The sequence below is a fragment of the Myotis nattereri genome (genome assembly GCF_964212035.1).
Source record: "Myotis nattereri genome assembly, chromosome: 16".
In the NCBI taxonomy this organism is placed as follows: Eukaryota; Metazoa; Chordata; class Mammalia; order Chiroptera; family Vespertilionidae; genus Myotis; species Myotis nattereri.
Window position 1 is genome coordinate 20,603,827 of NC_138091.1, and position 15,184 is coordinate 20,619,010.

At 54.4% G+C, this 15,184-nt stretch overlaps 3 protein-coding genes across 5 annotated transcripts; 1 reads left to right on the plus strand and 2 right to left on the minus strand.

Moving 5' to 3' along the window:
• Window positions 1-282: 282 nt before the first annotated feature.
• On the minus strand, window positions 283-5,585 carry ZMYND15 (zinc finger MYND-type containing 15; the record flags this gene model as incomplete). 3 transcript variants are annotated; one of them, XM_081109344.1, is made up of 13 exons in its annotated part: window positions 283-549; window positions 789-949; window positions 1,236-1,294; window positions 1,379-1,532; window positions 1,696-1,794; window positions 1,880-1,968; window positions 2,083-2,199; window positions 2,349-2,429; window positions 2,743-2,895; window positions 3,424-3,584; window positions 4,073-4,228; window positions 4,320-4,554; window positions 4,991-5,585. In XM_081109344.1, 13 exons carry the CDS (start codon window positions 5,568-5,570, stop codon window positions 378-380), a joined length of 2,217 nt encoding a protein of 738 aa, XP_080965470.1. In that variant the 3' UTR covers window positions 283-377. The 3 variants fall into 3 exon arrangements, with proteins under 3 accessions (XP_080965470.1, XP_080965471.1, XP_080965472.1); XM_081109345.1 differs by having other exon boundaries at window positions 1,236-1,326; window positions 1,366-1,532; window positions 4,991-5,570; XM_081109346.1 differs by lacking the exon at window positions 2,083-2,199 and having other exon boundaries at window positions 4,991-5,570.
• Window positions 5,586-6,265: 680 nt separating this feature from the next.
• On the plus strand, window positions 6,266-10,902 carry CXCL16 (C-X-C motif chemokine ligand 16). Its single transcript, XM_081109347.1, has 5 exons — window positions 6,266-6,863; window positions 7,476-7,611; window positions 7,925-8,019; window positions 9,700-10,119; window positions 10,637-10,902. The coding sequence occupies exons 1-5, from the start codon at window positions 6,797-6,799 to the stop codon at window positions 10,690-10,692; spliced, it is 774 nt and encodes a 257-aa protein (XP_080965473.1). The 5' UTR covers window positions 6,266-6,796; the 3' UTR covers window positions 10,693-10,902.
• On the minus strand, window positions 10,432-12,913 carry MED11 (mediator complex subunit 11). The gene is made up of 3 exons (XM_081109348.1): window positions 12,707-12,913; window positions 12,356-12,486; window positions 10,432-11,711 (listed from the first exon to the last, which is right to left on the minus strand). Exons 1-3 carry the CDS (start codon window positions 12,789-12,791, stop codon window positions 11,574-11,576), a joined length of 354 nt encoding a protein of 117 aa, XP_080965474.1. The 5' UTR covers window positions 12,792-12,913; the 3' UTR covers window positions 10,432-11,573.
• Window positions 12,914-15,184: the final 2,271 nt, after the last annotated feature.

Here is a 15,184-nt window from a genome sequence, read left to right on the forward strand (position 1 = left end):
ATGAATCGTAATGTAAATATCTGATATGCAGGATGGTCTTAGGCGACCCCTGTGAAAGGGTCGTTCGACCGCCAAAGGGGTCGCGACCCACAGGTTGAGAACCGCTGCACTAGACGTTTGGGATTAACAGGCAGGGCCAGAGTCTCAGGTAAGAGAGGGGACAGCCAGGAGGGCCTGGGAGACGCTGGAGGGAACTGAGTCCTCCCTCCCCGTTCGGGGACCCAGTTATGAGCGTGGGACGCGGTGGTTTCCAACAAGCAATTTTATTGGCCTTTTCCGCGTGCGGCCAAGCGGCCTGCCCCTCGGCCAAGCGGCGCTTTCAGTCCCTCTCCGAGGCGAGGCCCGGCGGGGAGGGGCGGCCCGCCACCGCCCCGCCCTCACCTCCGCCGGCGGGGCCCCCGCCCCGGTTTCTTCTCCCCGCGGCGCCGGCGGGCGGGGGCTGCGGGGGCCGCGGGGGTCGGGGCTGCGGGCCCGGGCCCAGGCGCCGCGCGGGCCCCGCTGCCCTGCGACGGCTTGTAGACCAGGTGGAAGAGGAAGGCGTTGCAGTACCTGCGAGGGGCGGGGCGCCATCAGGGCGAGGGCAGCGGGGTCTGGGGTGGGCGCGGAGCTGGGGGGTTTGTGCGTTGGATCTGAAGCGGGGTGTGCGGGTTGTGGAGACCCGCCGGAGGGTACGCGTAGCGGGGCAGTAAAGGGGGTGTAGGGCTGGGCTTTGGGAGGCGCAGCCGGAGAGGAAGCAGCTAAGGCGGGGATGGGGGGGGCGGGGAGCACAGGGAGCGGGGGACCCTCACCAGGGCATGCAGTTGTCGGCCGCTCTGAGACGAAACGGGGAGCGGAAAGGGTTGGGCTGTGGGGGGCTGGTGCCCCCGCCGGCGGCCACTGCCATGGTCTGTTCGTCCATCACACAGCCGTACTCGCTGCTCTCGGTGAAGAAGGCGGGCACTCGGAGGGACTGGGGTGGGGTGGGGGCCGGGCCTCAGACACTCCGAGAGGCTCCTGCCCCCAGGGGCCTCCCCAGCAGCAAGGGTAGTGGACTGGGTTGCACACTGAGCCCCCCCGCCCCCCCACCCGAAAGGCCGGGATGGAGGAGAGGTGCGGGCAGACACAGGGAGGGGCAAGAGGCAGCCGCACCCACCCCCACACCCGGGTCAGTGGAACAGATGCTGGAGAAGCGGAGACTTTCAGGAAAGGAGGGGGGACTGGGCAGGAGGTGAGTTCCCTTTTGCCCCTTTGCCCACCTGTAAGCGGGGCAGCGAGCTCAGCCAAGTATCTTTGAGACCAAAGCCCGAGTTAAATCCTGTGGACCGAGGGAGAGCAGGGAGAAGCTGGCTGCCATGTCTCCCTCCTCCCTCCTACGCGCACTCCTACCCCGGGTTCTTACCAATAACCAAGTCGGGCTTGGGCCCCTGGAGCAGGTGGTAGGGCCGAGCAGACACTTTGATCTGCAGGTCCCTCCGGCCCCCCTTCTCCTTAGTTCCAGAGCTGAGCCGAGCTGACACCCCGGAACCAGGACGGACAGAGACTTCAGGGCCATCCTGGGGGGCCAGGAGTGGGGTGCAGAAACCACTGGAAATTAGGGTACTGGAGGATGCATCAGGCAAGACCAAGGAGGGGGAGGAGGGAGGAGAAGGGCGAGGCCAAATGAGGAGGACAGTAGGAGGGCCAGGAACGAAGAGCAGGGAACCCCTCAGCCCTCACCCTCTGCAGGGTAAAATGCTGCTGGTCACTCTCGGGGGGCAGGCCGTCACCCACAAACTGTAGTTCCAGGGCCACGTGGGGGAGCAAGACCAAGAGCTCCTAAAGGACAGAGAGGCAGATGGGGTCCCACCCTGCATCCACTTTGCCACCCAAATGCCCAACCTTCAGGCCTGGAGGGACTTACCCAGAACACCATGACAAGGTCAAACTCCTTCCCAGCCTCCACCACGTGGATTTTCAGAGATTGTTTGTTCTGGATGTTGAGCTCGGGGACTGTGTGAGAAGCTGGCCACTTAAGGGTCTGGTCTCCCTCCTCTTCCCTCCTGTCCCCTACCAGCTCCCTGCTGCCCGCTTGAAGCACTCCTCCCCCTCATCCGCGCTCCTTACAGGACTGGGGCACCAGGTGGGTGATGACGTAGTACACAGTCAGCGGGTAGGTGAGCAGCACAGCCATGGGGGAGTCCAAGCTGAGGCCCCGCCATGTGTAGTAATCTTGCCACGAGCCTAGGGAGAGTGGGTTACTGGGGGACCTGGCCCCAAGTCTAGACCCCAATGCTTCCCATCTAATAGTCCCCCTTATCTCAGCCACCCAGACTGCTGCCTCTCCAGTCACTATCCCTGCCCCTAGTTCCTACAGGGTCCCTCCAGCTCACCAAAGAGGCCCCTGGGTGGATCTGGGGGCACAGGAGGCATCAGGACAGGCCCGTCCCCCTGAAGAAGCTGGTAGGGATCTCCTGAGAGGAGGAGAGAAAGAGGAGGAGCCCAGTGTCAGGGAGACCCCCACCTGGCATGCCTCCCTCTCTCTTCCAAAGGAGCTGTATTACCTGAGGGAGAACCTGGGGGATTTGGGGGAAGGGGTGACCTAGGGATGGTTTTGGGATGGGGAGGGCAGCAGTGACTTAGAGGGTTGAGGAAGGGACTGAAATGGCCCTGGTCGTAGTGTAGGGTTTGGTGTGTATATAGAGGGGTTATCTGGGACCCAGACAACTGTATTCCCTCCCACCCTTTCTCCCTGAGAGGCCCATGCCTGAGGAGAGGTCCACGCACCATTGAGAAGAAGGCTGAGGGAGGGTGTGCTGCCCCGGGGGTGCCTGGGGGTGCCAGGGCCTGGGATCAGCATGCTGATCTGGGTCCAGTAGCCACGAGTGAGGCCTCGTGAGGTCAGGAACGCCTCCTTGTTGAAGGTTTCACTGGTCACCTCTGGAGAAGGGGGAGGAGAAGGTTGAGGGCCTGGTGGCTAGGACCCCCCAGACTTTAGCTCTCCTCAGCCTCTCCCAAGGACTCTGGGTCTGAGTCTGGTGCTAGTCAGGGAGAGAACTAACATTTCTGAGTGCCTACAGTGTAGCAGGCATCCAGCCGACAGAATTCCTATAACAATTCCTGGGAACATTTGTTAATATCCCTATTTTACAGATGAGGAAACGAAGGTGCTCAGACACAGAGTGATTTGCTTAAGGTCACCAGTTAGTGTTGGGGCTGGGAAGCAAGTATTTGAATCGCCAGTTCTAAGTCCCCTAAACTATTTCAGGGCCCCGGGTGCTGAGTCCTTAGTTCCAGAAACTCTGTCTCCAGCCTCAAGGCCTAGTCTTCTGTCCCAAATAGCCAGCATCCAGCCCTCGTTCCAGGGATCCAGACTTAACCTCCAGGACCCTGTTCCCAGACATCCAGGCCCCAGACACAAAGGCCGGGTCCCAGCTCCCCCTCCCTAGCCTGACCTCCCTGTGGTACCTGCAGTGTAGGTGAAAGGCAGAGCTGCCAGTTCTCCTGTCCGCTCCATGAAGGCTGCAAGCCTCGGGCACCAAAATCTGTGGCTCACATCATCTGGGCATCGCCGCCAGTCGGCCCGGAGACAGGCCTCTCCACAGTACAAGACAGCACTACACTGGGGGCTGGGGTCACAGGGAGTGGTGGGCACCCGGTGTTAAGCTCTGTAAGTCCTTTGTCTGCCATCTGTCTGCCCTGCAGCTGCCCAAACTCAGTCTGTTTGTCTGTATTCTCTCTGCCAGTAACAGCTTGTTTTCTTTCTTTTTTAAAAAATCCTCATCTGAGGATATTTTTCCATTGATTTTTAGAGAGAGTAAAAGGGAGGGGGAGAGACACAGAGAGAGAAACACCAATGTGAGAGAGACACACCACCAGGGCCAGGGATCAAGCCTGCAACCGAGGTACATGCCCTTGACTGGGAATCAAACCTGGGACACTTCAGTCTATCGGCCGACACTCTATCCACTGAGCCAAACTGTCTAGGGCAACAACTTGTTTTCTTCACCTAATTTCCTTGTCCCTCACTCTGTCTATAGGGTCCCCCACTGGCCTCTCCATTTGCCTGACTGTTGGGGTCTTCCTTCCTCTCACTCCATCTTTGCAGGCTGCTTACCAGGGTGTCAGCTTCACTTCAAAGCTGTGCTTGTGACAAACATGGCAGGTTCGAGCCCGAAGGGAGGCAAAGGTGAAGCCTGGCTGGGGACCCCATGTCCGCATTGGGGTCTTGGCTAACTTCACTCCCAGCCTTGGGACCAGACTCTCCAGCTCTCTGAATGGGGGTGAATAGGGGCATCAGGCTGCGTGGTCCAGAAGTCCGGGCCCCCTAGGCCTCCCCACCTGCAGATACCAGATTTCTGTACCGGTGCAGCTGGGCATCTCCCACAGTAAGCTGTCGGGGCTTTCGAGGGTCTCCAGAGCCCATGGGGCAGGCCATGCTGTGGCAGAGGAGAGCATAGGCCCGAGGAGCCAGGTTCTCTGTCCATGAGCCCTTGCCTGCACTCCTCTGGGCTCCATCCATTAGCAGGTCAATGCCCAAGATGGTGCCATGTTCATCTGTCACCAGTAAGAGGCAGGCAAGGTGCAGGGGGGCAGCCTCTGGGGAAGAAAAGTCAGAGGTGGGGGGTAGCAAAGATGGTCGGGACCAGGGGTCTTAAACTCAAATGCCTGCAGGGGGTAGGCAAGTAAACTGAGTGAGCAAAGGGAACCAGGTAAAGAGGATATGCCTTATCTTAAAGGGACAGCAGACACACAGTACCAGCATTTGCTGCCATTCTTTACTTTTTTACTTTTTCTTAAGAAGGTGTAACTCCACACTTCCCGGAGTTTTTTTTTTTTTTTTTTTTTAAACAATATTAAATGTTGGCTCAAATTAAAAAACAATGTGGGATGATAAAAACACCTTCTCAGGCCAGATTGGCCTGAAGCCACCCTTTTGTTTGTGACTCCTAGCTGGGTTCTGAGTGGTAAGAGGGCTTCAGGGGGGGAGTATGTCTGAGCAGGGGATAGGGCAGGGCCAGCCCTGGCTTCTTACCACTTCTTCGCCCCTTTCTCCTCTTAGGCCCAGTTTCGTCTTCTGCCCTCTCGTCTTGACAGCCATTCTCGCCACCTCCTTCCTTCTGCTCGGCCTCCTCTGGCTGCCCTGGAAGATTTGCTTCCTGGGGGGACTCCCTGCTCGTATGGACTGGCTCCCCATCCTCCTCTGTTTCTACCTTCTCTGTGCCTGCACCCTCTTCCTCTCCGTTTTCTTCCTCTTCCTCCTCTTCTTCTTCCTCCCCTTCCTCGCCTTCCTCCAAACTGACAAAGCTGACATAGGGGCTTAGGTCTCGAAGGTGGAGTGGGGGCTGATCTCCCAGCAGCCAGCCCGCCCCCAGGCCTGGTCCAGGCTCTGCCCCTTGCCCCAAGCTGATGCCCACACTACGGTTGGGCAAGACATGGAGCACCCAAAGGGCAGGGTCCTGGGGCAGCCTTCTGATCTGCGCCTCCAACTGTCGCCAGCGGCCCTCCAGGCTGGTCTCCACAGCCCCACGCTCTGCCACGAACTTTCGGAACCAGCCAAAGAGGAGGGCAGTGAAATCAAGGAACTCGTCTCGATATCCAGACACAAACTCCATGTCTTCAGGGGCACCGGGCCTGGGCGCAGACTAAGCCAGGGGGAAGGGGTTATACGGTGAGGGAAAGGCTGTGCTGAGAATTTGGGGCTGGGTCACACAATGGGAGATTGGGTTTAAGAGTCACGTAGGGTGAGGTCTGTAGGTGAGTGTTAGGATCTGAGAATAAAGCTTTCAAGGCCGAAGATGGGAATCCCGGGATGAGAACGAACGGGAGCTAGACTTGAAAGTGGACCCTTCGGGTTAAAGAGGTACTCAGGCGTGAGATGGTATTTGGGGCTGAGAATGTGAGGCTCCAACCCTCAGAAGCAGGGTTTGGGCTGGGAACAGAGATGAGGGAGGGCTTATCCTACGGGGAAGGGCTTGGCAAGGAGGGGAGAACTTGGGATCCGTCTGTGGGGTGTGGCAGGAGCGAGCAGGCGCAGGAGCATCCCTTCAGTTTGGATCGGGTTGCGGGGAGCCCCCGTAGACCTAGCCTCTCCTGGCCGTTCCGCTCCTCCGGTACCTGCAGCCGCCACCACTTTTCGAAGGTAAATACCTCGGGGTGGGGGCGGCGTGACGTCAGGGTTGGGGAGCCCGTGGCCCGCTCCTCGCGTCTGGGCGCCGTGTGTTCCGGGAGGCCCGCGGGCTTTCCTGTCCTCATCACCCCGGACATGTGACTAAATCCCGCGGAGCCGGGGAAGTGAAAGCATCTCGGAGGCGGTGGCCGGTGAACCTCACTAGTGTCCCAGGTCCCCAGGGCCGACCTGGGTAGGCGAGCGGCGGGCGCGGCTGGCATCCCTCCTCCGCGTCGGGTCCGGTCCGCCGGTTGACACGCAGCCTCCTGCGCGCCTCGCTCCGCAGCCCACGTTCCCTGTCCCCTTTTATCAGACATTCCCGGCCGACCCGTCCACGGAGCCTCCCGCCGAGTGCGTGGGCGCGGGCGGCGCTGCTCCGCCTCCGGGAATTTCCCACCCGCTGGAGTGCGGGCCGCACGGGGTGGACGGTACCGACCGCGCTGTCGTCGGTTCGAGGCGCCACGAGCTGCGAGCGCGGGACGGAGGGTGGGCGCTGCCCCTCGCGCCGCCTCGTCCCGCCGTCTAGGCCGGGGTCGCGCGCCCACGGCCTCGGTCGCTCCTAGGACCTCAGGTGCAGCCGGTGAAGGAAGTGAGAGCCTCAGCGGAACCTGCCGAACGACCGTCACTCACCGGAGCCTGTCGGGGAGCCAGCCTGGTCCCCGCGGCCCCGAGATGAGGTGCGGCTGGGGACCCTGGTCCCTCGCGCTCTGCCTCCTGCTAGCGCAGCTGGCTGTGCCAGGTACGTGGGGCCGGGCTGGGACCCAGATCCCCGAATCTGGGAGGGGGATGGCTGTGTGTGAGTGTGTGTGTGTGTGTGTGTGTGTGTGTGTGTGTGTGTGTGTGTGTCGGGGAAACACTAGGGCCGCGGGATTGAGTTGAGTAAGTGGGGAGCCAGGCGCGCCCGGATCCCCAGGGCAGCCAGGGCAGGGGGCGGGCCAGCTGCCTGGAGTTGGGGGTCAGGCTGCGGGACACCTGGATACAGGTGGTATTATGAACATCTTTAAAAAATATATATTTTTGATTTCAAAGAGGGAGAGGAAGAGAGAGACAGAAACATAATGATGAGAGAGAATGCATTGGCTGCCTCCTGCACACCCTCTACTGGGGATCCAGGCGCAACCGGGGTGTGTGCCCTTGACCCGAATGGAACCCGGGCCTCTTCAGCCCGCAGGCCGAATAAACCGGCTGGGGCAGGAACAGTCTTTAGGGGTGTGATGTGGGGTTGAGCATGGCGATCAGGCCGGGGCCTAAGGGAGAGGCTGCAGTGGGGCAGTGGGTTGGAGGGTGAGTGACAAGCTGATGGCTGCACCTTGCCTGGGAACCTGTGCTTGACCTCCTCTGTCCCACTCAGGCGATGGCAACGAGGGCAGCAGAGCTGGAAATTGTTATTGTGATATAAGATTTTCTTCTGGCTCTCCAACGGTTAAAGACATGGAACGTTTCCAAAATCTACTGAAAGCCTATAATCGCTGTCCTCACTATGTCAGGTAATCACACCCACCCCTGAGAAGGAAGGCAGCGCCTGCAATCCCTCCTTGCCAGGTGCCTCCAGGACCCTCTCAGGTCAAACTTGAACTCCTTCTGGGAGCACCTAACCCTTCTCTGGGTTGTTTGCCTTAATTCTCCACACTTTCATTTTCCTGTTACACCTTCCTGGGAAATTCCCACTTCAGCAGAAACAGGTTGCTCTGGGAGGTGACCTCATGTCTTTGGAATGAGGAAAGAGGTGGGAAAGCAGGGGTGGGGGGTGGGGTGGGGTGAGGGGGCTCCTGAAGCTAAAACCAGGTTGTTCCTCTGAAGGTTCCAACTAAAGTACCGACAACAGTCCAGGAGTGTATGTGGAGGCAGCAATGACCCGTGGGTGACTGAGTTGATCAGCTGCTTTGATAAGAGTGGTGAGTGCTCTCCCCCTCCTCTCCAGGCTGTTTCCAGGGCTGAGCACCTCCACCTTATAATTTCCTTCGCCTCAGACCTTTCCCCTGTGAGTCCTCACATTCCTATTCTGATGCTGGCCAAAGTACTTTCACTAAGTCCCTGTTCACTAAACATCATTCACTACTACTTTCATGATTTTTTGCTAGTTCACCCTGTGCTATTATTTACTCAATATTTTCCTTGAAATCAGGACACTATCTTTGTTTTCCATTCTTTTATGGAAATTTAAAGACATACAGTATACAAAAATTGAAAGAATTGTAAACATCCACATACCCACCACCTAGATCCTACAATACTTAGTCTTTATGTTTATATTTTACATATGTACATAATAAAGCAAATATATTTTATATTTTACAATATTGAGTTTATAACATTTTAACTGTATTTGCTTTATTACACATCCGTCTATCCAGCCTCTATCATCAATCCATCTTATTTTTTTGATGCATTTCCAGGTAAGTTGCAGGCATGACTATACCTCACCCCCCAAACATTTCAGCATGCATATAGAACTCAGTATTTTATTGTTCCTTTTTTCTTTTGAGGTAGAATTTACACACAATGAAATGAATAATCTTTTTTTTTTTTAAATGAATAAATCTTAAGTGTACATAAGGCACTTTAAAGAAATGGTTTTATTGATTTTAGAGAGAGGGAGATAGAAACATCCTTGATTGGCTGGCTCCTGAACACCCACTAGTGGGGACTGAGCCTGCAAGCTGGGCATGTGCCCTGACCAGGAATAGGACCAGCAACCTCCTGGTGCATGGGATGAAGTTCAACCAACTGAGCCACACTGGTCGGGCCACAAGCTACTTTTGAAAACTTAAGTAGCGACTTGCCCTAGGCAGTAATATCAGTGAAGTCATAAATATAAGGCACTGGTTGTATTTTCTCCTAAAAGAAATACACAACCATTAAAATACGAAGTGTTTTTCACATCCCACCTAAAGTTGTCTTGTGTAGCATACGTGGTAAGCTTATTGCCCTTTGAGTTCTATAGGCCTACATTATTTCATGTAATACTCCCAGCTACTATGGCCCTTGGTACTAAAATTATCCCCACTTTACAGCTGAAACAAATGAGTCCCTGAGAGGTTAAGAGACAAGAGCAAGGTCACACAGCTACTTCATAACAGATTCTAACCCAAGTGTCTGTCTCTCTCTCTCTCTCTCTCTCTCTCTCTTTCTAACCCAAGTGTCTGTCTCTCTCTCTCTCTCTCTCTCTCTCTCTCTCGCTCTTTTGTTTAAAAAGTATCTTTTGATTTTTAGAGAGGAAGGGAGAGAGAGATAGAAACATCAATCAGCTGCCTCCAGAGATTAAGCCCATAACCTGGGCATGTGCTCTGACCGTGAATCGAATCGAACCAGCAACCTTCTGGTGCATGTGTTGACACCCAACCACTGAGCAACACTAGCTGGGCCCAACCCAGGTCAGAACACACCTCTGTCCCAGTGGTTTCATGTTGCAGTTGGTTCACTTCCTTCTCCCCCACCTTTCACCTCTCCCCTGCCTTTCTCTCCTGGTCTTCAGCTGTTCCCCTGATATTCCCCTTGACCCACTACCCTTCCCTCTATCTGCTTCTTCACCCCGTCTCCTCATAATCATGATTCCTCACTCCTTGCCTTTCCAGAATGTGGACATGCTTCCTCTGAGAGAGTGGTCCAGCAGGAGCATTCACCTCCCCCCAGCACCCAGATTCCTGAGTCCACTGAAGGGGCACCTGCAGTCACGGACACCCCTGCTCAGACGTACCTGCCACTCACCCTGCAGTCTACCCAGCAGCCTACGCTTCCAGTTGGAACACTGTCCTTGGACAAAAAGCTCATCCACTCCCATGAAACCACTACTTCCACTGTGGGCCACAGTGTAGAGGTTGGGCCTGAAGCTGGGGTGAACCAGAAGCACTTGGAAGAAAATGTGGGTTCTACAGCTGGGTCACATGGTGTCATGGTGCCAGTGCTGTCTCTCTTGGGCATCGTCTTCTTCCTCACTGGAGCCCTTCTCTATGTGGCGTGTAAGAGAAGTAAGCAGTCACCGCAGTACTCTCCAGGTAAAGTGGATCTCTGAAGCCCTCCACTGGGGACCAGAGCCTCCCTGGCAGGAATCCTGATCCCAGTGGCTTCCAGATAGCTGGAAACCACCCCAGGCAGGCAAAGATGAAGGCTATCTGCACCATGGACCGTAAGTCACAAGAGAAGAGTCAGCCAGAATACAGAATGGGGAGGGAGGGAAGCCACCATGGGCCCTGGGACCAGTGCTTGGCCTTCCAAGCCAGGCAGTGCTTGAAAGAAACACCAAGAAGATGGCAGCTAGAGCAGACTAGTGGGAGATGAAGGGGTAGAAAGTAGGAGCCATCCATTTAATTCACAAATCTTTATTGAGTACCTACTGTGTACCAGATTGTCTGATTAAATGTTTTGGAGTCTGATTCTCTAATTTAGGCTATCACTTCCCCACCCCAACTTCCCTTGGAGTCTGATTCTCTAATTCAAGCATGTGAATCTGCCATCACTTCCCCACCCCAACTTCCCTTGATCTCAGAGCTCATCCCTCAATTTCTTTTCCAGATTTGCAGCGTCAATATATACCTGTGGCATCATATTCATTCCAACAGTTGGGCTAAGAATGGAAGCTTGTGAGAGTAGAAAATGTGATTTATCCACTACCATAAACATTTAATAAACTGGAACATTCTCTCTGGCGCATAGTAGGCACTCTGTACATATCTGTTACTGTTTAACACCAGCCACTGCCCTCTGTTAGAACTTTCTTTTTGTCTTTCCATTGTGTAAAATTCTGAATGTATATTATTTTTACTAAAAAGTATTTTTCTAATGATTGACTCTTCTTTCTGTATACATTGGCCTCATGCCCTTGCCCCTTTACCATGATTCCTGGCTTCAACTTCTCTGCGGATGGTACCCCGCTCCCCAAAGTCTCTCCCTATACCACACCAACTTTAGCCCTCACCTGCTTCCTCCCCTGACCCCACACTTAAGGCCTGGGTTTTCCCACCCTCCCTCAGCAGCCACCAGCTGCCATCCAGGCTGGATTTACTTCCTCAATCCCTTGTGTCACTCATATATGCCCGTCTCAGTCTGAGCTCACTGTCTTCATTGTTGTTGTTTTTCATTATCAAAACCCTTAGTTCCTGTTTTCTCTCTTCCAATGAAGAACGTGTCTTCACTGGGTCAAGTCAGCGGAGGGGGACAGGGACATAAGTATCTGAGGAAGTGGGTTGGGTGACTGACTCTTTATCTCCTGTCTGAGCTTGTCAGCACTTTGGTGAAGTTAGAGCAGGAGCACCTGCTAGAGGAGCCAGCACAGAGTCGTGGGCAGACGTGGGCTTAAAGTTTCTCCATTCCCACTTTTTGCCTCTTTGTCCTCATATATGACCAGCAGGGCATGCATGGCAGCCTGTGCTCCTCAATCTAAAGGTCTCCAGGTTCTGTCCCGGGGGGCAGGTGGTGATCTGCCTCCAAGATGTCTCTCTGCCTACTTGGCTTAGTTTTCCAGCATCTGCTCACAGGTTCGGGCCACATCGCTGAGCTTGAGGCGAGCATAGTCCACTCGCTTTAGTGCCATCTGACAGTCCTTCCTTGAAGAGTAGCTGGAGCCCTCGTGGGGCTGCCCTGTGGCCACCTAGAGGACATTTCAACTGGTCAACGAAGCCCCCGCCTCCCCTCATCCATCTCCCCAACAAGACATCAGGTCTCTTGTCTCATTTCTTTCCAGAGTTTGAATTCATACCACATGGTAGCTGGATGACATAGGGCAAACCACCTAGCTTCTGATGACCTCATCTGGAAAATGGGGGTGACAATAACTAATTCCTAGAGTTGTACAGTTAAATAAGATCACGCTGCATGTCTGATACATTGTAAAAGGTTGGTAAACAGTGGTTGCTATTGTAATGACTTCAGAACCCTCTCAGTCCCGTCTCTTTTATCAGGAAGTAGCTATCTGGGGTTTCAGGCTCCTCAGGTCAGTTTCTAGGGACAAAGTCCTGCGACAGGGCTTGGGTTTACAAGCCCTCTGCCAGAGCTTCCTTATCTAGTGGATCATGTGATGAAACTCGTGAATAGGCAGGGCCGCCTTTCCTTTTAGAGGAAGAAACCAGCCCTGGAACGGAGGAGAACTGCCAGGGTCATTCATCCGGCTTGGTGCCGGCTCGGGCGGCCTGGTCCTGCCTGGCTCCCGAGGTCAAGGCTCCGCCGGGGCCCTCTGAAGGCTAAGGCTAAGGCAGAGAGCTGGGTGGGCACCTGCACCTCTCACCACCCACCCACCTGGGTTAGGTAGCGGATCTGAGCCGACAGCTCCGCTTCTACGTGTTGCACCGACGCCGTGAAAGCCCCCGCTTGCCGGTCTAGCAGCCGCTCATTGGTTTTTTCCTTGGAAAGTTCCAGGATTACGGTACCTGCAGGGGCGGAGAGAGGGCAGGGCTACTCAGACCCCGGCAGTCCCGCCCCGCCCAAGCGCCAGCCCCTCCAACCCCCTCCCCTCCACCCCCCTCCCTCCCGCGCAGCCCTAGCACCTAGGTCCTAGGATCCTTCCCCATCCCCGCTCCTAATCTCGGGCTGGCGCACGTGCACGGGGCTCGGGCTCGCTCTCGGCCTTCCGGTCGTCGTTTCCCGAACCTGCATTCTGAAGGATGGCGCCGATTTCCCGTTCGATGTCTTCCAAGGCGCGTAGTCGCTCGTTTGCCAGGCTGTAGGTAGCCATTGTCTGTCGCTCGGGGAACCCACCGGATTTTCCCCTTTTGCGAAGCGCGGCGTTTGAGCCCGGAAGGGCATGTCGGTTTCCGGCGGCGCCGAGAGCGATCTCTAGCCGACACTACAATTCCCAGGATGCTCAGCGAAGCCCCGCCTTTCTCGGCTCACCTGGTGAACGACAACGCGCAGGAGTTCTGCGCATGCCCAGACCTGCGCCATCGCCGCCGGACTACCAGTGCAGGAGACTGCAGCGGGACGTTCTGTAACCAGGGCGGTCTGACCAGTCTTCGCGCCATTATCTTGTGGCCTATAGTTAATTTCTTCTGTAAGAATTAATTGAGCGTTTGCTGGCGCTAGGGGATGATGGTGGGAGTTCTGGGGTATTCTTCCAGATTACACAGCCGTGGAACCTCTCTCTGTGTGCCCACCCGGCTCCGCCATCTGTTGGGACCCGGGGAAAGCTTGACTTGGTGAGGGTTACATTATTCGCCCTAGCGCTTCCTCCTGGACGGGAGCCCAGCTGAAACACCGACTATCAGTCCTGGCTTATTTCAGCCTTTTCACCTTTCCCTTTCTGGTTTCCATCATGTGGTGGGCTCAGGTTTACATAGATGAACGAGGTGGACTCTCCCGCGATATGGCATAGGCGTTTTGTTGGAGCTGTGCCCCGGGTGCACCACCAGGAGCACAGAGAAAGGACTCCGGGCGGAAGTGCTGCTTGAACGGAATCTAAAGAGTTAACCTGGTATCTACCTGTTTGAAGAGGAAAAAGGAACTGGCACAGGCAAGCGCCTGGTGCGTGAAGGGGTCCAGCGCATTTGAAGGGACAGCAAGGGATTCAGTTTGGCGTGAATGGAAGGTGTGGCTGGGGAGACTGGAGGAGACAGATCTGGAAAAGGCTTGCAAGCTAAGTAATTTGGACTGTGTTCTGAAGGCATTTGGGACCTTTGAAGGATTTTAAAGAGCTGTGTTAGGACAGATTTACCCGTTTGCAGAGATCAATGTTGACAGATTATGGAAGACTGAGAGTGAAGCCAGTTTGCACAGGGTTAGCAAACTAACCCTGTGAATGGAGACTTTCAGTTAAACTTGAGGGAATCTAGCCCTAGCTGGTTTGGCTCAGTGGATAGAGCGTTGGCCTAGAGTAAGAAAGGTCCTGGGTTAGATTCCGATCAAGGGCACTACCTCGGTTGCCTGCTAGATCCCTGGCCCTGGTTGGCAACCAGTGGACGTGTCTCTTCCACATGGATGTTTCTCTCTCTCTGTTTCTCCCCCTCCCTTCCACTCTCTCTAAAAAGCAATGGAGCCCTAACCGGTTTGGCTCAGTGGATAGAGCATCAGCCTGGGGACTGAAGGGTTCGATTCCAGTCAAGGGCATGTACCTTGGTTGTGGGCACATCCCCAGTAGGAGGTGTGCAGGAGGCAGCTGATCGATGTTTCTCTCTCATCGATGTTTCTAACTATCTCTCTCCCTTCCTCTCTGTAAAAAATCAATAAAATATATATATTTTTAAAAAGCAATGGAAAAATATCAAAATAACAATAGGGGACTCTCTTCCCCCCTCCTCTCTCCCTTCCACTCTGTCTAGAAATCAATCCTCCAGTGAGGATTAATAATAATAACAATAGGGGATTTCATAAAGAGGTCAATAAGAAAGAGGAGTTAGTAGCAAAGTTTTAGATAGAAACTGAAAAACAGAAGGATAAATGGCAACTGATGTTTAAAAATTAAAAAAAAAAATTTTTTTAATTGATTTCAGAGAGAGAAAGGGAGAGGGAGAGATAGAAACATCAATGATGAGAGAGAATCACTGATCGGCTGCCTCCTGCACGCCCTCTACTGGAGATGGAGCCCAAAAGCCAAGCATGTGCCCTGATGAGGAATCAAACCAGGAATAAAAATTGGTTCACCCATCTATCCTCAACCACTGAGCCACACCGGTTGGGCAGTGGCAAATGATTTAGCAGTGAAGTGGTAACTAAACCAGCAGTGAAGAAAGTTTAGAAGCAACTTGATATGTCTTTGAATTACTGGCATCATGTACAACTGGCGTGTAGGTGGTTACCAACATTAGGAGGATTCTTTGAAGTATTTAGACTCCTCCCATCTCCTCCTTTACTCCGTATATCTGGGCAACTACTCACCTCCAACCCATAGTGTTACTGGAGACTTCTTTGTTGGAAATGGAAAACAGGGGGTCTTCAGCATGAAGGATATTTGGGAACAGTTGTATTGAAAGTAGACAAGTGAAAGTTTATTTACTGAGTGGTGGTTTCTTGAACTCTGCCATCCAGATCAGAGCCTGGAAGGCTCTTATCTGGGGAATCTGACTAGTGAGAGAAGACATTTCAGAGTATTAACACCCGGGGTCCCCCAACAAAGCACTTAGCCAGATCACCCCA